Here is a 24,177-nt window from a genome sequence, read left to right on the forward strand (position 1 = left end):
AGCATGGCTGCTGAGCAGGAGGGGTAGGCAGGCAGTGCACTTTTAGGCCATCCCCTGGATGAAAACGGCATGCATCTCGTCCTCCTCCCTCCCTCCACTCCAGGACCACACCTTACGTTTCCTTCTCAGGAGTGGTCAGTTACAACATCATCTCACGCAGGGCCAGCGCGAAATTCCCTTGAAATTTGCGGGGTTATGTCTCAGACTTTGTCCCTGGCCGCCGCCTCCCCCCCCGCCCCCCCCCAGTCAAATGGGCACTCCTCGGAACGCAGCGCATCCGGAGCTCATCTCCACTGCGGTGACCGATGGCCGCGGGGAGGACGACGACACACACACCCGGAAGGCTGCGGGCCTCACTCGCCGCCCGGTAGGCGGCTGGGACGGCCCGATGCGATGGGGCAGAAACCGGCACCCGACTCCGCCCGAACCGAACGCTGAGAGACCGGCTACACGCAGGCGCAGGAGGTGGGACCGCAGCCGGGCCCCGCCCGCCGCGCCCGTCCCTGCAGCAGCGCGCTCCGCCTCCGGCGCTGGGGAAGTGAGGTCACGCAGTATGGTGGCTCGGGGCCGGCGGGGCTGACGGGCCGGTGGTGTCGGGGATCCGTGTCCATCTTGCTCGGGAGCTGCGGCGACGGTCTTGCCTGTCTCGCTAGTATCGAGCGGCGAGACCAAAGCCGCGATGGCATCCGGAACCGCAGGACTGTGAGGCGTCAGAACGAGAGCCAGCGGGCCGGGCAGAGCAGCAGAACCGGGTCGCGGACGAGCCGAGCTGTCGCCATGGAGCTGAGGGTTGGGAACCGGTACCGGCTCGGCCGGAAGATCGGGAGCGGCTCCTTCGGGGATATCTACCTGGGTAAGGAGGATGGCTCGCAGGGGACTTAGCTGGCCGTTTTGTGGCTCTGTCGAGAACATCGTGGGCCTAGCCGGGTCGGGCAAGTACCTCGGCTAGGAGCACAGCAGCAGTAATTTAATATTTCGTTGACATCATGTCCTAATTTGGACAGTGCGGAAATCGGGAATTCTGGTTTACTCGGCTGCCTCTTCTCATTGTTGACCTTGGGCACCGTTCGCGTCTGTCAGACGGGCATAAGGGTAAAAATCGTCTCATTTAAGAACAAGGAAGAAAAAAACCCCAAAAATACATAAACCCTAAAAACCCCACAACCCACCACATTCGGAAAAACGTTTTGGGAAAGAAACGTGTACCAGGGTTAAATATCGCTGCAGTGGACTAGGAAAAATTGTCGGAAGGATGATTCTTTCTCCTGTGAGGCCTAAAAAAAAACTTACACAACTACAGGTGATTAGGTTGCAGTAAAAAAACTTTTAAATCCTTAAAATAATCCTCACAGTTCGGCTGATCCTGTTGCTTGACCGTCGCCTAATCGTGATTGCTATGCAGTTGTAAAACGTACAGGATTGGAATTGTCTTTGCCAGTCCATTATTTTAGCTCTCTAGCATAATAGCCTACCGCTAATGCTTATGACAAGCACAAGTAGTGGGTACAACAAGTTTTGAAAGAAGGTATTTTTAAAATACGTATTCTGCAAACTCTCAAGCTGTATGAATTGGGTTAAATCCAAAGAAGTATGAATGTTATGTCCCATCCCATAGACACAAGTACTCTGCTTTTGAAAATTGTGTTAATTTAGAAATGCAAATCAAGAAGGGGAGGAAGGTGGAACTTGCGGGGGCTAAGGTTTATTGACTGTGTATTTGTGGAAGATAAAAATAATGTCACTTGCTAGCTTATGTGGTATGTTTGGCAGTGCATGCAGTATGAGAGCTGGAGGTTGTTTTTCTAGATGGCAGTGCTTCGTCTTGCAGTGCACAGCTGGCATTCCAAAATAATTCGTTAGCTAAAGCTGCTTGTCTACAGATAATGAAGTACTGGTTATCCATAATACAGATAATATGCCTGATGAAAAATAGACATTTCTAACTGAAGGTATGTGGTTGTCTAGAGACACAGAACATGATTCTTCCTCTCTGCAGTGCATGTTTAGAAGATCAAAGACGTGACCGAGATTGTGGTAAAGCTTGTGTAAAAATCCTTGTTGGCTTCCGTTGGGATTTTGGGGGGTAATTAAGGCAGCAGTTAAAATCTGAAAAGTCAGATGATTTGAAAAATTTTAACTTCTGACTACTGCTTAGATAAATGAGTTGGTATTATAGTATTAATTTAAAGTGCAAGTCAAATAAAGGTTTATGTGTCGCTTTTATCTCTGTGCATGCAGCTCACACGGGTGAAGTTGCACAGAAAGTAATAGTTCTCTGTATGCTAGCGTAAATATTAATGCAATACTGAATTTTGCGCACTAAATTCTCTGGGTTTTACGGGTTTTTTTATTTCTAAATTTTATTTCTAAATAACCATCGTGAATTTACTTTCAGGGCTTACTGCAAAGGCCATGCCTGAGCCAGTAACCAGCACGGAAGTATGCGAATGGAAGATTCAGCTGGTGGCATGGGTTTATTTTTCCAGGGGAAATTACTGCCTTTCAAGAACTGAAGCCCTTTGTAGAGTCCCGTTTGGTTTGCCTACCACTATCTGGTAGAACAGATGTTTGAAAACAATGTTTTTTGTGATAATGAAGTGTGGTCAGTTTTTTTTTTAAAAATTCGGTTTCTGCTCAGTTGTTCAGACTGTGCAGTAGTCATAAGTGTCTTAAAATAATTTCTAAAATTATTTCAGAAGTCATTATTTATTTTTAAGTACGCGTGCCTTCTGATAGGCCTCAGTGAATTTGTAGATTACTTCAGCATACATTCCCAGCTGAGTTTTATGCTTTGAAAAGGAAGACTTGACTATTTTTGCCTGTTTCCAGTCCTCAGGTTTTGTCTTAAATGCAGCTACCAGGGTGTTGAAGACATTCCAGAGTAGAGGGGAGGGACCTCCTCCCTTTTCCCACCCTTCCTCTTTTTCCCTACTTTGGAATAAGGAGCCAACACCACTGTTAGTAGCATAGTTCTTTCACATTCTTTCTCTTCTCCTTCGTACCTCAAAATTTGTCTTCTGGGATTTGGAATGGAGGTCTGTGGGACAGGATTTTGACGTGTAAGGCACTATTGTAAATAAATGAGGATGGACAACTTAAAGAAAATAAAATTAAGGAGTTTACTTATGTTACCTTCCAGAGGAAGATATGAAAGAAATTGATGCACAGATATTCTAAATAGTATGAAAGGTGGACAGGGGTGAGTGGCTCAGAGTAAGCATTTGTTTTGTTGCCCAAACCACAAGGTCAAGTAGGAATGGGTCACGAAGACAGAGCAGTCGCAGTGTTTTCATGGTTTCTTGTGTTAGGTATACATTTTTCTTAAGAATGAGTTTTGGGTTGTAAACTAATTAAAATAATTTCCAGGGCCTTCCTTAGGGAAGAGGACTTTGCAATTACAAGTAAATTGGAATTTTACATTTTAAAAGAAAATACTTTCACAACTTTAGTCTTTCACTTATAAATGGTGACTTCTCATTATACTGCTTGTTAACACTTCTTTTAATTAGTGATTCCTTTCATAGAATTGCTGCCTCTCAAATATTATTGCATATTCCTTAAAGGAAGCTAAGCTTTTGGTGAAATACAGGGCGCTGTGAAATTTCAGAAACTTTGTCTCGGGATTGAGGTGTAGACATAAGTCCCTACTTGGGGAGAAGCAGTGGATTGCTTGGCAAAACGATTTCCATTTTTATGCCACTCACATTGGTTCTGCTGGACTCAAAAATATTAATTGCATTATTTTAGTGTGAAATCTCTTGTCTCGAAGGAGAGGGCTTACACAGAAGTGGTCAGGCTGAGGATCTTGGCTTTCTTAGGTAGTAAAGACTTCTTGGGAAGAGCAAGTACGCTAAGAAGTGACCTAGGGAATCGAGACCACAGTCTGTGAAGTAACAGTTTAATAATGTGTTGAGCAGAACTTGATCCTGATAACACAAGTCTTGATCCTCCTGCACTGGTTTTGTGTTAATCAACCACAGAAGTCTGCAGCCGTCCATAGAAAGATAACGTCTTTCATTATATGCAGGCAGAAGTTTGTGTTTGTTTTGGATCAGAAAAGTTTTTTAAAAAAGCCAAACCAGCCAGAACCCCAAAATAACCCCATTGCTGCTGATTATGCATCAGTTAATACCGTCTTCAGTCCACACCCTCCCTGATTTTGGCTCCTGTGGAACTCGGGAGAACAAGGGAGAAAAGTCAGGAGATGTGTGGTTCAAAATCAAGATTTTCATTTGAGGTGGGGAGGTCAGTATTAAGATAAGTCCTTCCTCCTCGTATTGCTGATACGTGCTTTCACATCTCTGGGTTGAAGTTCACCGTGATTAATTTAAAGTCCAGCAAAATAATACATGAATGAAATGTGAAAAATACTAGATTACATATTGAAGAGCTTTCAGTTACTGCGACTGTATTGTGACCAAAGTAACAATCCAGGATTCTGTCACCTATTATGCTAGATAAAAAAAGAGTCATATGAGACAGATATATGTACAGCCTTATTTTTCTTTTGCGTTTTCCAGTTGAGTACCTTGAGTTGTATCTAGAGTGAGCTTCATATGTTTTGTCAATTTTTAAGGTGCATTGTGAAATGCCTAATAAATACCTACTGGGGTCTCCACTCAAGTAGGCGCAGTGTTCCGGCAACACCACCTTGATACCCACGTGTGCGTGCAAATGGAAAGACATTTTATTAATGTTAAAGAAGACACATAGTCTTGTGTGAGCTCAGATTGGTTCCGTGCGGTATCGGCTCCTGGCAAAGTGAATGGTCATGTCTGCTTTGAGGTGTGGGATGTTAGCATGTCTTTGTAGCCTTAGTTTTCCTGACTTTATAGATAAAAGCCTCTAAAGCACTGAAGTAGCTCCTTAATCGCAGGAACAGGATTTTGCAAGTATAAAAGCTAGATCAGTACGCTGTAATGGTCAAAGGAAAACATAGGGGAAAAAATAGGTAGGCAGAAAAATACATAATTATGCATATGTGTCTTAATTGCTTTGTGTGACTCCCAAAAAGGGCATTATGGAACTGACAAAGGTACAGATAAGAGAAATGGGAAATAATATGCAGTAATTAAAAATTATTTACACAAGGAATGACAAGAGTTTTGAACTCTGAAGAGAGTTAAAGGAAAGTGAGGTAGGGTAAAAGTATATGCAATCCTGATCATGGAAAAAGTGAGTACAGAAAGATTGTTTGCTGTTTCTCAAAAAACCAAAGCAGCTAGTGAACCTCAGGTTACGCTTTTAAGTGGGGATCAGATCAAACAGTGGGTGATGTTCTTCACATGATCCTGAACCACGAGGTAATGCAGAAAAGAGCCAAATTCTGAAAGTAGAGAGACTTGGCATTATGTCTGTGAAGCGTCACACGTTTCCTTTTGCCATTTCCTTTTTTTCCTGTAGTTTGTAAGTTGCTTGGCTGTGAGAGAGTGTATTTTCTTGACTTTCTTTTAAAGAATGTCAGTTTCTCCCTATATACTTTGAAAGTGAACAGGTAAGCCATTTTTTCAGTCACTTGATTCCTGAAACAAGAATTTAATGACATTTAAAGAAAGCTTTTTGGGACTACAGATTCTTTATTCTAGATAATCTGCCTTCCAGCCAAGTAAAATGAGGTGTCAGGGTACAGCCAGAGTATGTTGAGATCTAGGAAAGTCATATTTTTCTATTATTTATTGGAAATAGTCTCTATTTCCAAGGCATAAGAGGAGGTGATTTGAATGCCTAGCGTTTCTTCCGTTGGGGGGGGGGCTATGTGCTGCATTTGTACATGTTAATTCTGAGCATTTCCACTGCAAACTGGAAGTGGAAAGACATCCGTGAGAAAATGAACTTGGTTTAGTTTTGTTGTTTTGGTTGGGGGGTTTTTTTGTTTTTATTAATGGGATAGCAGCAATTTTGGCTTCTTGTGCTACAGTGTCTAATAGTTGTCTCTTAAAATCCTAGTCTGTTGGAGAGTACCTCTGAGGTTTCAGAAGAATTTTTAGATAATCGTGGCTGAAAGTACTTAATCTCTGGATGTTTGCCATTGAGAAGTAGTTTGTTGATGTTTGTTTTGTTTCGGTCTTAGCAAAGGAAATGCATCTTAAAAATATTTTGACTGATGTTTAAATTCTTCTGGTTTTAGGAACTGATATTGCTGCCGGAGAGGAGGTTGCAATTAAGTTGGAATGTGTGAAAACCAAACATCCTCAGCTCCACATTGAGAGTAAAATCTACAAAATGATGCAGGGTGGAGGCAAGCAAACTATTTTCCTTCTTCAAAGATTTTACTGGTTTTACATCTTGGATGTATCTGCCACCTGGTAGTTAATGTTAAGGATCTCTTTTGACAAATAAGGAGAAGGTGGGAAAGGTAGCAGGGCAGGTGAAGAACAGCATTTCAGTTCTGCAAGGGTTGTAGAGGAGCAGTTCTAAATCCATGGCTACCACGCTTCATGATAACCAGTAGGATCCTCCCAAAGTTTCTCGTGGCTCCCGAAATACTAAAATGGGAGGACCTTGTGCAATGTGAAACAAAGTTTTGTCCCAGAACAGTGATTTATTTCTGATTCTCATGGATCAGTGAAAGATGGTAACCACTGCTTGGGACCATTTCACCTGACTTGCTTATTATGGTAGCACAATTATAAACATTTTAAATTCAGGTTAATTTTTGTTGTACATGTTAGTATTCTTTCTTCTGAGTTAAAAATATTTCCTTGCTGAAAGAGTTCAAAGGCAAAATGGCATTAGTAGTGGAGAATAGGAGTGAAGCAACTTCATAGCTACCGTGTGTTGCTCTGCTACAATAATTTATTCATATATTTTGGAATTCCAGAAACGTAAGATTCCCGTGCAGTTCTGGGACATAAACCCGGTGTAGTTAAGTTTTGTCTTTGTTTCGTAGTCCCTTGAATTCTTCCTAAAGGAGGCTATGCTTTTCATAAAGAGTACATTCCACACCGTATCTGAAATGCCAAGTACGGTAATAAGACCTCTAGAAATGGATAATAACGTGTATTTGCATTTAGTTATTTTTTTAATTCCTGCCTCATTCAGTTGCCACCTGCGTGTAGCTGGAATTGTCTTCGTAGAGTAACATGCTTCCTTGAAACTGGGTGAATTACGGCATTTCACACCAAAACTAGAATAGAACTAACTCAGAGTAAGGCATTTGGAAATCTGAATAAGGCTACCTACATACAGGTTTATTTCAAAATAATTTGAGCATTTCTACATTTCTGTGTGAAATAAGGTTCCTGAGTTCCTCCATAAATTTGGGCTAATTATCATACTGTCAAACTGAATGAATAATGCATCTCGTAAACAATGCTACTTTGGTAGAGATTCACCAAACAACAAATACCACGGAACTGAAGGAAACACAAGAATATGAAGGAAGCGTGGAAAATCATTGCAAATTTTGATGAAAGAGACAGGTATATCGTGGTGATTTTGTAGGCTTTGAAACTAAGTTAATTTCTAAGGCCTTTTTCAGTAATAATATCTAGTGGTTTGTCAGGGTCTTTATTTTCAGACTTCCAATTTGTGCCTTATTGCATCTTAGAGACTACACGAGTATTACTATTGGTAAAATGCTTAGGGTTCAAATCCAACAAAGATGCTCAATATTTTAGATTTACAATGTAAGTACAAAGCCTGAAAGGTTTCTGGGGAAGAGGAAAAAGGCTATTTTTAGACCTCTATTGCTGTAATTTTGTATTGATTCTGTTGGAAGTTATCAAACATTTAATTTTGGAGTGTCTGAAGGCAGCATAAAGTATTAAACTTCACTGTAAATGGAAACATTCACAGTAATGACCCTCTTAGAATTCACCTTAAGAGCCTTGAAGATTTGTGTGTATGAACTGTATAAATCAAATTGTTATACTGAATAAACGGTTTTATTTTTTTCTAGTGGGTATTCCCACAATTAAGTGGTGCGGAGCTGAAGGGGACTACAACGTTATGGTGATGGAGTTGTTGGGACCGAGTCTTGAAGATCTCTTCAATTTTTGTTCAAGGAAATTTAGTCTCAAGACAGTCCTATTACTTGCTGACCAAATGGTAGGAAACGGCTTTGTTATCTTGATGATGCAATATGCTGGGATATTGAAACATTTTTCATAGATTATATACATTTTATTTCTGTAATTTAGAGGTGAATAAGCTGTATTAATAGAGAGAAGGTTCAAAATTACTTCTGTTTCTGTAAATCCAAGCTATCCCATCAAAAGCGATTACCAGTTCTTCTTTAAGAACTGGACCTGCGCTGTTTGCAAACCAGGTGTTGCACTGCTCAAAGTTTAAGAAATTTCCCCAGGAAAGTTTTTGGAAACAGATGTAGAATAGACACGGGCAAGGAGCTGGAAAGAAGGTTTGTCTGTTGTCTTCTAAATTATGTTTTTTTTAATGCCCTTCTATCTTACAGTAAAAAGGGGGGTTGCCTCTTTCATTATTAAGGCAGAATTGCTAGTGTTTTTGTCAGAAAAAGGTGTATGCTTAGTCTCTTGACAATGATTTTTTTTTGTGGTCTGCGTTTAGATTAGTCGAATTGAATATATTCACTCTAAGAACTTCATCCACCGAGATGTGAAGCCAGATAACTTCTTAATGGGCCTGGGGAAGAAAGGCAATCTTGTCTACATAATAGACTTTGGACTAGCAAAGAAGTATCGAGATGCTCGAACTCACCAACATATTCCATATCGTGAAAATAAAAACTTGACAGGAACTGCCCGTTATGCATCCATCAACACTCATCTTGGAATCGGTGAGCTGGGGAAAGCAATGAATTGAAACTTCAAATGTGTTGATGCGTGTGATTTTAGCGCAAGTAGATGTTGCTTTGTAGAGGCGACATTGCTTTGTAGAGTCCCTATTTTTGACGCTAAGAGTGCAGCATGCATGGCCTTGCATGTCTTGATTAGGTGGAATTCAGTCAGTTTGTAATGCTTAGGAATTAGCACATTTTTTAATAAATGCAAGGATAATAGGCTTTTCTTGTACTGAACGAGCTTATCGTGGGCGTAGTAACTCTCAGCTGTCTTTTGTTCTTGTAAGGGTTTTTATAACAGTGTTGTTGCACAGACTTTTGTTTTTCCAGTAGAAAATAAAACCTAATGAGTTCACTTTTTTATGCTGTTGTAGAGCAATCTCGCAGAGATGACTTGGAGTCCTTGGGCTATGTACTGATGTATTTTAACCTGGGCTCCCTCCCCTGGCAGGGACTGAAAGCAGCAACAAAGAGGCAGAAATACGAACGTATCAGTGAAAAGAAAATGTCTACACCCATTGAGGTTTTGTGTAAAGGATATCCTTGTAAGTTACTCCTCTATAACACTAGGCCTAAGCGTTCATGTTTTAGCAGTACTTCTCCTTTCTTTACGTTAAATTCTACCAGTCTTTTTCACCATCTCCTCCCCGCCCCCCCCCCCCCCTTCCTTACCCCTCATGATTTTGCCACATCTGTGGTAAAAATACTATGCTGAAGACTGAGATCTTTGTGTTCGTAGAGCATTTCTAAAGATTCCTTGTCTTAACTGTTGAAATGCCCTCGAGTGGAAGGGTAGCATGGTCCATCTGATTTGCACTGTATTTTTTGTGTGCGTGTTGGCTGGATAATTTGTAACAGACAAATAGCTTTTAGCAAACTGCCTGTTTCTCTATCTGTGTGGGTACTGTTTCTTGGATAAATTGGATTGTATAGTCAGATGCACCTCTTACCTACTGCAGTTATTTCACTTGAGAATTACCATCCCAGGTTCATCTGGTTTGGCCTGCTGATGGATGAGAATTGTGAGAGGCAAAAGAAGCCTTCCTGTATCCTAGCATCATGCCTCAAAGTGGTTGCGTTTCTCAGTTTGTTATTTACACCAAAACAATAATAAGCCATTTTTGAGTCCTGTAAAATGATACTTAAATCTGTTTTAAAACTTAGTAGCACTAGCTGTCATCAGAGAATGTTTTCATTTCACTAAGAGTTCGGTCTCTTCTTTCCACCTTCTTTGCTTCGGCAACTAGTTACAATGACAAGAACTATAGTTTTTGTTTGGGTTGTATGAAAACGCATCATTTTTGATGTGTTTCGAGTGTTGTTTCATGCGTGTTCCTTTACGTTCATGAACTACGTGTTTTCTCTGGGGTTTACAGGCAGGGAAGACTAATCAGCTTCTCTTGTGCCATTTGTTAGAATTTCTTTCTTAATATAAATTAATCTCTTATTTCATCTGGGAAGACTTAAAGTCAAAAGCTGGTATTTTGATACTGCTATTTTCTCTCGTGCGCTGAATTCACTACAGTATTCACTTTTTTGTTTTGTAACTAATATTTTGCTTGCCATTTAAAAACAAGTGTTCAGACTGTTGTAAATTAAAAATGTGGCATGATTTACCTGGGAGATTAATGAGTCCCTTAGTCTTTGCATGTTTTGTGACGTAGCGGACATGAATCTCTATGTGGCTTAACAAAGAAATGCTCTTCCTTGTCCCACAATAAATTGTGTTCGGTATACTCCAGGCAAAGTTTTAAATCTTTTCTCCCCTACCAGCTGTTGGTTAAAGAACTGTACTGTTGTGTCCTCTCTGCTGTTGACGAATGAGATCTTTGCCTGCTCGGTGGTAGAAAAATAATTTATTTTTCAAGGTTGACATGATAGATGGGTTATATTGTTCCCTTTGGTAGATTTCTAGCATTAGATAATTATTCTTTTTCTTATGCTTAGGAGATTGCCTTCTTTTCAGGTTTGGGGTGGTTTGGGTTTTTTTTCGACTCAGAATTATAAAAAGCCAATGTGAAGCTGAAGATAAAAAACAGGCTTTCTTTAATTACAGCTGAATTTGCCACGTACTTGAATTTCTGCCGTTCTTTGCGTTTTGATGACAAGCCGGACTACTCCTATCTGAGGCAATTATTCAGAAACCTCTTTCATCGGCAGGGGTTCTCCTATGACTATGTCTTTGACTGGAACATGCTGAAATTTGTGAGTAGCTCACATAGCTTTCTAAAACTTTGAATTTTTAACGGTTTTGGTTGGGTTTTTTACTACGTTGTCAGTTTTGAGTATCTTAACTGATACTGTAAGATTGTCTTCCATTTTTCCTCCTGGCAGCTCTACTGTGTAGACAAAAAGATCAGGAAGCGAGGAAAGGGAGGAGATACGGAATCCATGCTATAAGGCTTGAATGACAGCTAAGTTAAAGTTGCAAGGTTTTTAATGTGAAAGGCTTCTTAGACAGATCCTTTAGGGCAGTCACCAGGCTAGACTGTGGAATTACTACTTTCTCCCACCTTGATCTTTAACATGGGTCATTTGCAACTGTTGAGGAGGTGTCCAGCTGCCATAACAGTATGTGTGTACATTAGCATTTTGAAGACTATCCGAGCAGCCTGCGTGATCAAAATTTATGTCAGTTCTCAAGAAATTTTACCGAAATAGTTAATGCCTATCGAACTTCAGTTCATGTATTGTCCAGTTCTTTCTTTTCAGCATTTTTATCCAAACGTACAGCTGTAAGCTCCATAATCCCCCAAGTTGTTCACTACTCTTGACCACCTGTAGGGTGCAAGCAGAGCAGCTGAAGATGCTGAACATGAAAGGCGAGAACGAGAGGAAAGATTAAGACATACACGAAATCCAGCTGTACGTGGATTACCCTCCACTGCTTCTGGCAGGCTAAGAGGAACGCAAGACGTAGCTCCTCCTACTCCCCTTACCCCAACTTCACATGCTGGTAAGTAAGCACGTACCTGGGTAAGTGTACCTTGTAGACTACTCTGATTTGCAGTTTGTCTCTGGGCAGGGTTTAGCTTTTTGGTTTGGTTTTTTTCTCCCTTGCTTTTTTAGTAGATTGAAGGTAATTGCATACGCTCATTGCCTGCCAGTTGATGCTTGAATTTCTGTGAAATGTCAAACAATGGCCTCGATTCCTCTTGTTTGGTTCTCTGGGATTTTTATGTGCAAACAGCAAGAGCGTAGTTTTTCCAGTGACCGTGTTAAAATGGCATTTCTCATTATGAGAATCTAATGCAATTTTTCTCACAGCCAACACCTCTCCTCGGCCAGTATCTGGCATGGAACGAGAAAGGAAAGTGAGTATGAGATTGCATCGTGGTGCCCCAGTCAATATCTCCTCGTCTGATTTAACAGGCCGACAAGATACCTCTCGCATGTCAACTTCGCAGGTAAAAAAAAAAAAAAAAAATCTGTGTATTGAAAAAAATGAGGGCAATTTGATAAAGTTAATTTGCCAAAAGAACTTTCCAGGTAATTGATGGGATTTTGCACTGTTTTTGCAGATGATGTTCATTCATATAAATGCTTGACATTTAGCCTGAATGATGCGGGTGTAAAGAAATTTTTATTTTTACCTTGACAGCAGTGAGAGGATGCAAAATTATAGAGATGCAGCATTTTAACCTACAATTATGGGATTTAGCTCCTTGACTCATTGGGTTTCTTGTATCCGTTACCAGTGAAGAAGCAGAGTAAGAGGCAGTAGTGAATCCTGTTTCCAAATCAACAGAGCAGAGAATATTGGTGCAGAAAAGGCCAGATCCATTTGGTGAAGAACAGAAGGTGCAGTAGTGAAGAAATGTTGTAGTGCAGTGCTCTTAATTCAGAGCTGATAAGAGGCTGCATACATGGATGATGGATACGTTGCAGAAGGCTCATTTGAAGAGAATGGCAGGAGGATAAATGATAATGATTCATAGTCAGCGCTGAAATCATCCTTACTGGTCACAGTGACTTAACAAAGACATTTTAGGAATCTTTCTTTTTAGGACTGACGATGTTAGATGTGTTTCTAACTCTGTACTATAGCTGAAACATTCCTTCCTCAGCATATTCACGGTCTTGTCCCAAACAGCGTGTGGCCTGACTTTGTACAATTTGCTTTCAGTCTTACTTACAGAATGGAAATCAGCCAAATTATAGACATTCTGCAACATTTCTGGGAAAGCAGTGTGTTACGGGGACTGGTGCAATGACCTAGGGGTTTTTCCATTGTGCCTCACTACTGTGCAGGAGTTCTAACTGCATAATTTTTGCCAGGGACTCGTTCCTCATTGACAGAGCACATTGACAAAAATTAACTCGGTTACTTTTGGCGTCATCATTTAATTGGCAGAGTTTATTGTTTTTGGATAATACATGGTCTTACGTACGAAATCTGACTGCCAGAAAGAACAGTTTTTTAGATGGGGGCCAAGTCGGTATCTCTAATGAAGACTGAGAGTGAACTGGGTGGAAGAAACAATTCCATTGTGATAAAAGCAAAGCGGCATTTTGTGGGCTTTCAAGCTGAATGAGTTGTTTCACCATGGAGCTGCGCAGGTACTTGTGCTTGCATGAGGGATGAACGGTTCAGGAGCAGAAATGGCTGGACAAGAATAGGGAGTAGGTGAGGTTTTCTGTATTGGGTTGGTGACAAATTTCACCATCTTAAATTGTTCACTGAACTGCTATTCTTGCCACCAGAAATTCTCATGTTGAAGTATTTTTAAATAGTATGAGAACAAAGAGGGTAGAGTTGTGCATAGTTATGGATCTTGTAAATTTGCCTAAATACCTGTTAGAAGAATGTAAAGAAGGTGCAACTGGACTGTTCGTAGCAATATCCAGTGAATGGGCAATGGACAGTGGGCACAAATTGAAATATAGGAAATTCCATTTAGACATATGAAGAAACTTTTTTACTATGAAGGTGGGCATGGACTGTAACAGGTTGCCCAAAATGGTTGTGGAGTCTCCCTTTTCCAAAGTACTTGGAGCCCAATTGGACATTGTCCTGAGTAGTCTGGTCTAGTTGACTGTGCTGTGGGTAGTGAGATTGGGCTACATGATTTCCAGGGCTCCTTTTTGACCTTGGGTATTCTGTGAGGCTGTGATGCAGAGTTCTCCCTGAACATTTGCTTGAATGTAAATATGGTTTTCTGGAAAAGGTCTGTGGCATTCTGAGAAAATTTCAGATACTTTCTCTGTTACCAGTCAGATATACAAGTAATAGCAGTAACAGACAGAAATGCAGTGACGCTGCTTAATTGTGTTACATGAAAGTGTATCTTTAATTTTTTTGTTATGTTCGTGACACGTCGCTCAGTGCGCAGGTGACACTTTTCTAAGCATTTCAAGATACGAGTAGTACAAGTGGGCTTGTAGATACATTTTGGTTCTGCCTAGCCTGTAAAATGTGAATACTGTGAGGGCAGTTGGCAGTTCTCTGTGTAGTCTTTAAACATCCAGATACCTAATTTGTGATGAGGGCCAACGGTACGGTCTGGCTTAATGACGCATTCCATACCTGCCTTTTTTAACACTCTGCTTCAAGTATAGGATCGCTTGGTTGACTTCTTTACAATCCCAACAGCGGCCTAGTTGGGATCTTCTCTTGAGTTTGTCAGAACTAATCATTTGTTGCCTGCTGAATTCATTTAGTTCTTAAGACAGTGAAGCAGTGCTGGTATCTATTTGTGGTGACCAAATAACTGTGTGTGACTCTAGTATAATTTGAACAGATTCCCGTGGGCCTGTTGGAATTGGAAGGCAAGAGAGATTTGCAGTGCGAAATGGGTTAGATTGGAAGGGAGCTTAAAGGTTGCCTCGTTCCAACCCCCCTGCCATGGGCAGAGAACCTTCCAGTAGGCCGGGTTACTCAGAACCCCATTCAGCCTGGCCTTGAACATCTCTAGGGGTGGGGAGTCCACGACCTCTCTGGGCAACCTGTTCCAATGCCTCACTGCCCTTTATAGTAAAGAATGTCTTCCTAAAATATAATTCTTCCCTCCTTCAGGTTAAGGCCACTCACCCTTGTCCTATCACTACATGCACTTTTTACGTGCTATGTGAACAGCCCCTCTGCAGCCTTCTTGTAAGCCCCCTTTAGGTACTGCAAGGCTACTCTCAGTTCTCCCCAAAGTCTTTTCTTCTCCGGACTGAACAGCCCCAACTCTCTCAGCCTGTTTGCGTAGGAGAGATGCTGCAGCCCCATCATCAACTTAGTGGCTCTCCTCTGGACTCATTCTAACATTGTCAGTGCTGTTCTTGCATCAGGGGCCCCAGACCTAGGCACAGTACTTCAGGTGGGGTCTCACAAGAGCAGAATAGAGGGCAAGAATCCCCTCTCTTGAGTTGCTGGTCACTTTTCTTTTGATGCAGCCCAGGACACAGTTGGCTTTCTGGGCTGCAGGCGCATGTTGCTGGCTCACGTTGAGCTTCTAATCCGTGAAGACCCCCTAGTCTTTCTCCCCAGAGCTAGTCTTGATCCGTTCTCCAGCCAGCCTGTACTTATGCTTGACATTGACCTGATGTGTATGCCGGACCTTGCACCTGACCTTGTTGAGCTGCGTGAGGCTCCCATGGACCCACTTCTCAAGCCTGTTGAGGTCTCTCTGGATGGCATCCCTTCCCTCCGGCATGTCAACTGCACCACACAGCTTGTTGTCAGCAAATTTGCTGAGGGTACACTTGATCCCACTGTCCATTTTGCTGACAAAGATGTTGAACAGCGCTGGTCCCAATACTGACCCCTGAGGAACAAACACCGCTCGTCACTGCTTTCCGCTTGGACATCGACTCATTAACCACAATTCTTTGAGTGCAACCATCCATCCAGTTCCTTATCCTCTGAGTGGTCCATGTGTCAAATCTGTGTCTCTGAAGTTTAGAGATAAGGATATCATGTGAGACAGTGTTCAGTGCTTTGCACAAGTCCAGGTGGATGATGTCTGTTGCTTTTCCCTCATCCACCACTGCTTAACTCCACTGTAGGAGGTTGCCGAATTTTTCAGGTGCGATTTACCTTTAGTGAAGCCGTGTCATCTGACACCAGTCACCTCCTTATTCTCCATGTGCCTTAACATAGTTTCCAAGAGGATCTGTTACATGATTTTGCTAGGTGCTGAGGTGAGACTGGCCTGTAGTTCCCTGTGTCATCTTTCCTTTATAAAACTGGGGGTTGTGTTTCCCCTTTTCCAGTCAGAAGGAACTACGCTGGACTGCTGTGACATCTCAAATATGATGGATAGTGGTGTAGTCCCTTACTCAGCTGGTTGCCATAGGACCCATGGATGTATGTCATCAGGTCCCACGGACTTGTGCACTTTCAGGTTCCTTAAACAGTCTCAAACCCCCTCTTCTTCCACAGTGGATGGTTCTTCATTTTCCCAATCCCTGCCTTCACCTTCTGCAACCTGGGTGGTGTAGCTGAAACACTTTACTCAGACTTCAGCTTGTAACACTTCCACTTGAGCTTGTTAGAGAAAATTCACTTTTCGTTTTCTCAGTTCTCGCTCTCTAGAAGGCAAGATGGTGCAAGTTGCAGGTGTCGATAGCGTCTGCTGTTACAGTCTCCATAATATTAGAGTAGCTCTTCTGTAATCAAAATTTATCCTTAGATCTTAGCCAAGTTACCAATTACAGCCATGAGTTTCCAATTATCTTTATACCTTGTTCTTAGGAAAACCTAAAGTATTCAAGTTATGTGGCAAAGTCATTAAAGAGAATTTTGATTGGATAGATGTAAGAATACAGAAAGTCATCCGTATCACTTCTTTTCAAGAGAACCATAAAGAGTAGCAATTGTTTGTTCATGTCCATTCCAAGTGTGCTAGTTTCCTTAGTAAGTCTTAAGTAAGTATACTGCCACAGGTCCTTTTTCAGGAAGTGCTTAAGCTATACTCCTGGTAGAAAGCAACTTTTAGAGTTTGCCATGCACATCTACAGATGTTTTCTGTTAAGAACTACGTTTGTTAGAGTTCTTATTTATAACTTGATGAATTAGTTTTGTTACTTTATTTATTTGTGTGCCTTGGTTTGGTAATGCAACGGTGCATTTGTAATCTCCACCTCTGTTCATCTAGAGGAAAGGCTGCTGCTTGTTAAACTCTGGACGGTGATATGTGCAGAGGTTACTCAAACAAGGAAAGCTACTTGCCTCTAAGTAGAGTTCTTCTTAAAGATGACTACTCCACATGTTTATCTTTCTTTTTTTCCAAATTGAATTCTGATCAGGTCAGACTGAAACTGAAAAACTAAGGCTGTGGATGCAAATAATAGGAACCAAAATTCTGTTACGAAAACCAGGCATTCTCAGAGAAATTTAACGCTTGTGGAAAAATGGTAATTTGTAAGCATAGCAAAATAGGTGTCATTTATTCCCCACATCCAAGATAGTGTCCACATAGCACCTAAGTCATTCTCCTTAAAAAGACATGCTGTTTCTAACGCTAAGTAATGAGTGTTTACTGGAGTAACAGCTACCATGTCTATGAAATGGTTCATGAAACTTAAGTGTTTCTAATGCAGTTACGTAAATTCTGTGGCACATGTTGTTCTTTTCTGGATTATATGAAGTGAACGCAACAGTGAAAAACCTGCAAGTTGTGAGTTCACAGCGATGAACATTAGTGGGAGCTGAGCAGTCAAGCATAGTCTATTCAAATGTGTATTCCTGCAGTACTCCAAATTCTGGTTACGATGAAGGAGTGGAGGCCATTTTCCTATATGGGGGAACTATATCTGTGGTAAGTAATGACTGAGGGGGCAGGTGTAATGTTGGAGAGGTTAGTGTGGTTTCATAATGAAAGGACACAATTTCCTCCTTGAATCCATGTACGATACAGGAACGAACAGAAGCGGAGATGTTTCTCTGTGTCATTAGCGAGATGGATTGGGAAAACAGATTGTCCAATGCAAGAGTTTCAAATCTACTACTTTCAGTTTGTCTGAAAGCTAAGAAAATGTCTTGAGTGAGTTGGTATCGTGTTTGAGATACAATGACTTTAACAGGAATTAAAGGAGAAAACATGTGAAGAAGCTATTGCTTAAAATTAAAACCGCTAACATGTAAGGAAAGGCAAAACAGAGGTTTAAGTGAAGGTAGTTACCTACTGAAACAACTTCTAAAATAAGTAGATCATCTCTCCTCTCTGCCTCTGCATCAACACTGGATTCATTTCTAAGTGGTGTATTCCAGTCTAAAGCAAGTCTAAATTACAGGTGTGTGCAATGAAGGGCGGTGATCTGTGTTGGACAGAAAATCATACCAGCTGTTAAAAGATCCTTCTGCTCTTAAGCTCTCTTAAGTGAATTGTTCCCTAAGTCTCCTTTACAGAGTTTTTAAACATTAAAGAGACATAGTAAAGGAGGTAGTAAATGAGGTAATGAGTATTCTAGTAAAAACTACTGTGAATCAGCTCTGTCGGTCCACATGCACAGACTGCATCCTGAAAGCAGTGATCATCTCAAGAGTCTAGTTACAGGTGAGTAGTCTTCATTTCCTTCGACAAAAGGTTCAGTCTGACTGCTCATGGCTACGCAGTAAGTTCTTTAATTTTTTTTTCTTGAATGTAGCATGTTCAGCACCCAACAGTCAGAGCTGTTGCAAATTCCTATTGGTAATAGAGGTATTCTCTCTGTAGTTGGAAGAAAAGATTGAAATGCTGCACAAAGAAATGTTTTACTAAATCTCTTTGATGGGAGACGTTTTTAGAGGACTACAGCCAACACTGGCATTGAATAACTTAAATGTTGTGCCATACTTCAGCGCTTCTGCATTCTCCATTTCCTCATCCGCAAATCTTTCTCCACGTGTACATCTTAATAGGCATCATACTCTGCGTTGTTCTTCTGACCCTGTCATCTTCCTTTGAGGATTAATGATTTGTTTCTTTTACGTGTCTCTTAACATGATGGAAATGTCTTCTAGAAATCTGAAATCAGAGCTTCTCAAAAAATGGAGTTGCTACTGCAAGCTCAGTTTGGATGTTTGTTCGACATCTTTATATATTGGGGCAGTGGAACTGTTACAAATTGCTGTCTTTTCCCCTACCTCAGAATAGCATTCCTTTCGAACACCATGGCAAGTAGCTGCTCGTCTCCTTTCGTTGGAAGGCAGCACTGGGTGAGTGCTTCTCATTGGACACCAAAGCTTTGGATGGGGTGGGGAAAAAACTCTTTGGAAACATCTGACCGCTCCTCCTACTCATGTGACCTCATAGTTGTATCTGTACCTTCCGGTCAGATGCTTGATGAAGCATTGATTTTTCTCTAACTTAAAAGTAAATGTCCTTCCAAAAGCTGAGTTATTGCTGCTGTTCCACTTGGACTCTTAAGCAGAATTGACAGTAATAGTAACCTAAAAGGTCCCTAAAATTGTTCAAGTATCAACAGTAAAATAACCAAGTCTAAATTTTAGCTGTTTGAGATACATGTCTTTCCAAGGATGTTGATACAGGAGTATGTCATCCATTAAAAACCAGATCTGCTCAGAATCATAAAAGCAAAATACACGTATGAAGAGTTAATTGACAATATTACTCAAATGAGGCTCTGTCTTGTCTTGTCATGAATGGAATGTTCTACTACAGCCATATCCATTTTTCACTGTTTTATATTCTTCTCCATGCCTTATGAGCGCTATTTTAAAAATACTCAGATCTGTTCAGATCTGTATTTAAAAAAATGTTCGCGTACTAACAAGAATAGTTGACCATGAGCATCTCAGAGGTAGACAGACTTGAATTTGGGTATTACTAAGTCCTTTCCACTGTTTGGTGCAGTAGAAGTTTCTGCCTTTCTGTGTGCAGCTTTTGGCTTTTTAGGCTGTTCTGCTTTTGGCAATAATAGGTTTCGTATGAAAAATAACAGCTTTCAGTTGGAATCTGAACCTTAGTGGCTGAGGGATGCTTTTCTTAAATATTTCAGGAGCTTCTTTGCTTTGCTACTTATTAAAAAAAGGCTGTGAGATTTTTCTGTTCCTTAATAAATTCTGTTGTATAACTCTTGTCTGCTGTGTCACTTTCCCTATAAAGCCTAAGCTTGCATTAATCCTGTATCTCTAGTTGGTGAAGAATCCTGCTATTCCTCTTCTGTTACTCTCCTGCTTTGTGTGCTTGGCTGACTGCACAAGCTGCTTCGTGAACAGTTTATAACATTAAAAAGATCCAACTGTAAATGGCAGCTTAACACTTTAAAGACCAGTTATCAGATCTTAGTAAAAAAAACCAGATACAAAAATAAATGCAAAAAAAGCAAACGTAGAGCTTTGCATTGAAAAGCCTGTGTACAGGAGACGTGCAGATTCTGGTCTGGGTTGTGCCTGCATTAGTTGGCCTATATACTGTATGCCTTAGTATTTGTAGCTGTTTACAACTGAAACGAATACTGAATACTGATCCAGCTACTTAGATGTTTCTTGCTTCTTAAATTGCAGAGATGTATGGTTGTTTTTCATTTTCGTGGTGAAAATGGTACTGAAATAATGCTACACTCTTACTTCAGTAGGTCAAGCTATGGAAATACAAGAAGTATCTTAACACAATGTCCCATGGAAAGTGAAAAGCTATTGAAAATAATGAATTTCTTTTTCACCTTCTTAATATTTGTTTAAAATTAATTATCCATTGAGTCTATTACTGTGCATTCATAGTGTTTTCATCTGGTTGGTTCTTTCTTCTGTGCATGTTTGTGCTCTGTCTAATTTTCTTCAAAACATCCCCTCTGGCTGGAAAGGTGCATTTTCCATGTTAAATTCTAATAAAAGAGGAAAATATTAGGGACATTTGTGTAGCTACAGGTGGGTGTGAAACATTGTATTGCTCATTGGATTTTAAATTCACATACTTAAATTCTGGCAATTAGTAGTTTAAAAGTACCTTGCGAGACACTCGTATGTTAACTGGAAGGATATGTGCTGATGTTGTCTTGTTTTTTGGCTTTGGTAGATTCCTGCTCGGGTAACTACCAGTGTTCTCCAGTCTGCTGTGCACCGATGAAAATTATTTTGCCATGGAAGGCAGATAATGCATGGCTGATCTCCCATGTTACCAATGGCTTTACTAGCAAAAATACCCTAAACTAGAGCGGAAATTGGAGTTCTCCATGTGACCTAAAAGGCCCTTGGAGGAACATGCAGAGACTCCAGCAGCTGCCATTACAGGATGCTTTTGCCAGAAACCCAATGACCTTAAGAGAACCCTGTGGTAACAGGGCTGGAAAAGAAAGATGGTTTACAGAGTTCACCGCCTGTTACTGGATGGCCATTTCAGTTTTCCCTCCACAGGCGGCAGACTTTACTCCCTTTTTATTATTCTACTGTAACTATAAATCTTTTACTTGGTTTAAGAAAGTTTTTTGTATCATTTTGCTAAAATTATTGGCTTACTTATCTGTAAAGAACTCTTGCTTTTGTCTGATTTAAAAATGTAGAATATAAACAAACCTGAACTAAAGATGATGACTTGAAATTTCTTGTTTAAAAGATTAGTCTGCCAGGGAATATGTAAATGAATCAAAACCATCTGATGTTATTTAAATTGTTTACTTTCATGTATTGTCCCATTCTGAGTCGGTTTTCTCATGAATTTTTTAAAACTGTTAGAAGTTTATTTTACTGTTTGCTGTCTTCATTCACACTGGACATTTAACTTTCTGTGTAACACAAAGGAATTTTTAATACTCATTCTGTTTCGTAACAGAGGAAAACTTAATACCCTGCAGGAGAGTCTTAAGTATAGTAGAGATTGTCATGATGGATTTCTTTTTTGTAAAGAACGTGAAGGACAAAGTGAAAGACTGGCATTTGAGGGATTTAGAATTAGAAAGTTTGTTCTGTCTCTTTGTTTAGTTTGGGTGAATGGATACTTTCAAACATTGTTTTTTACTGCAAAAATTTTGTTTCCTCTTCTCTGAGGCTGGTTAGCTTGGAGGCTGTTACAAGTGCAAAATAGACATTGCTGCTGAGTCTTCAGTGAATTTGCATGTTTCATTCAGTATCCACATGTTTATAAATAAATAAATACATTGATTTTGGCCTTCTGTTACATGCCAAGACTCAAAAAAGGAATTCTTAAACAAAAAACCAAAAAAACACCCCCCAAACTAGCAACGTATTCTTGCTGTGAAATCCTGAGAATTTTTACAATTCAGGTGCGTATCATATTTAATTCTTAACTATATTTGACGGAGTATGCCCAGAATCATTAGCTAGGCATGAATGACTCAATGTGCTCAGGTGGTTGCAGGTGTTGTTGGCTCCTGTTGGTTATGGAATATGGAAAATTCTTCATATTGTTACTGTAAATGGTCTCACAAAAGTACGTATTCTGTCCTTACAGTATTTGGAACAGTACCAGAACTATTATGACTGAAATGATGGGAAGTTCTATGTTGGAAATGGAAGTATATACAGAGATTTTGTTTGAACAGTTAGGTATTTTGAGAAAATCTTCCCTGCTTGGAGACAATTTTTAAAGGTGTATTGGTCTTCAGATTTTTATGGAGAGTAGTTTTTATTGTATGGGTGTTTACAAATTCTTTTTTGGCCCTCAATAGTCCACATACTAAGTATTATCATTCTTCTTTGGATGTTTTCATAACATTGGCTACTTGCTTGTGTGTACTCTGGGTCAGACTGGGGAAATGTGTGCTTGGGGAGAGTATAGTGGAAAAACTTGAGAATCTGATCGATTGATAAATTTGCATAAGAGAACGATTTCCTCAGTTACTATAAACTCTGGTATTTTAGGCATGTGCACTACCGTTTGAGCAGTTTTACACTTCACTGTGCTTTCCTTGTAAATATCTGTGGTTAATAGTGTGATGTTTGAGGGACTTACAAAAGCAGCCTTTTTATTTTCTCTGTATCTGGATCATTAGATTGCTGTACTATACTTAAAAGTTGACTGCAGACTTCTAGAATTGTACTCACTTGTGGGCAGTTTTTGTTCTTTAAATAGTTAAATTCCATCATGCAGAAAATAGTTAGACTGTCTATATAAACCTGTGTATTGAAAACCAGTATCTCAAAGCACTTCATTTGTACTACCACTGTATTTGTGTACTTCAACAGTTGTGTAAATACATTCATAATAACTTCTGTTCTTCTTTGGTGTAACTTACTGACTTAAAATGAATCCTTACCCTTTACCTGATGCAACTTTTTTTTTTCTTTTCTTTTTTTCTTTTTTTAAGGGGTTTCTGTACCTACAAAGAATATTGTCAGTTGCAAACATTTGAAGATACTGTCTTGATACCAAAACTTTCAGTGAAAGAGTTTGGTAGTTACGATCCTGGGGTATACAGGAAGAAAGAGAAAGCATTAATTGCTTTGCTCACAGAAAGCATGTCTTTTTGTCAATTTAAAGGTAAATGTTTTTGTTTGGATACTTCTTTTTCTTCCATAAGTTTTTCATTTTGTACAAATGCTTTTGCTTATCAAGTAATGCATGGTATTGATAAGGACGTTTAGTAAGGGAATTGAGATTCGATCAGTTATGGGAGCTAGGATAAAAGCAAGAAAAATAGTGAGCTTTACCCACTGTGTCCTGTATAATAAAATTCCGGCTTTTGCTATGTGATTCTCAAAAGTCTATTATAATCTGAGGGTAGATGCGCCTTCAGGAACCCTCTGTGTTTTCTTTTTAGCAGGCCTTTAAAAGTTGGAGGGATATTTTAATTTATTCTCATAGTTTTCATTTAGAACTGTGTGAGTGCTTTTATGTGGAAAGTACCGCCTGTGCTGCTGTTTTACATAATCTTGAATGGTTACAGAGTCCTTGAGTTTTTTGTGGTACAAGTATTTTTTAAAAAATTGAAAAGAAATCCTCTGCTTCAAGAGAGATATTGAGAGAAAACATTCCAGTTCATATATTTCACATTAACTTCATTAAAATATTCCAAATATCCCTTGGAGGAAGGCATGTAGAACTCATTGTTATTCTCCAGTGGGGAAAAAATATCATAAGCACAACTATTTGTCTTTGTTTCCTCATGTCATAGACCCTTGAGTCCAGCATGGGCTAGAGCAGCATATGTGTTGATTTCAAGAATATTTATTTTCTCTTTGTAAAAGAATTAAATAAAAAGGTGTTTGTTTTGTTCTTTACCTTTTGCTTTACAAAAGCTGCACTTCATGTGTACAAAAAAACCAAGTAAAAACAAATAATGCTGCTGGTTTTTTAATAGTGCTAAGCCATCTGGTCAGAAATCAAAATTTAAGCTTTGAGACTGTGAGAAAGTATAATCCATCATGAACTTAATCCAACAGCAAAGTAGCTTCTACAGCTCACTGGATGAGATAGGTTAATAATAAAAAGGTTTTACTGTGAAAGAATACAGTACTTTGTTATTAAAACCAGTACATTTCCTTCTGGTTCATTCAAGTGACAGTTACTGACTGTACATGTATATGTCTA

At 39.9% G+C, this 24,177-nt stretch overlaps 1 protein-coding gene across 5 annotated transcripts; it reads left to right on the forward strand.

Annotated features, from left to right (window-relative positions):
* The first annotated feature begins 524 nt into the window (after positions 1 to 524).
* On the forward strand, positions 525 to 23,867 carry CSNK1D (casein kinase 1 delta). Of its 5 annotated transcripts, none has more exons than XM_032128674.1 (10): positions 546 to 853; positions 6,128 to 6,238; positions 7,901 to 8,049; positions 8,527 to 8,755; positions 9,133 to 9,303; positions 10,815 to 10,963; positions 11,543 to 11,714; positions 12,026 to 12,165; positions 18,818 to 18,884; positions 20,707 to 22,864. In XM_032128674.1, the coding sequence occupies exons 1-9, from the start codon at positions 778 to 780 to the stop codon at positions 18,848 to 18,850; spliced, it is 1,230 nt and encodes a 409-aa protein (XP_031984565.1). In that variant the 5' UTR covers positions 546 to 777; the 3' UTR covers positions 18,851 to 18,884; positions 20,707 to 22,864. The 5 variants fall into 5 exon arrangements, with proteins under 5 accessions (XP_031984568.1, XP_031984565.1, XP_031984566.1 ...); XM_032128675.1 differs by having other exon boundaries at positions 550 to 853; positions 12,457 to 18,884; positions 20,707 to 22,863; XM_032128677.1 differs by lacking the exon at positions 18,818 to 18,884 and having other exon boundaries at positions 525 to 853.
* The last annotated feature ends 310 nt before the right edge of the window (positions 23,868 to 24,177 follow it).

This window comes from Corvus moneduloides, chromosome 19 (genome assembly GCF_009650955.1).
Source record: "Corvus moneduloides isolate bCorMon1 chromosome 19, bCorMon1.pri, whole genome shotgun sequence".
NCBI lineage: Eukaryota > Metazoa > Chordata > Aves > Passeriformes > Corvidae > Corvus > Corvus moneduloides.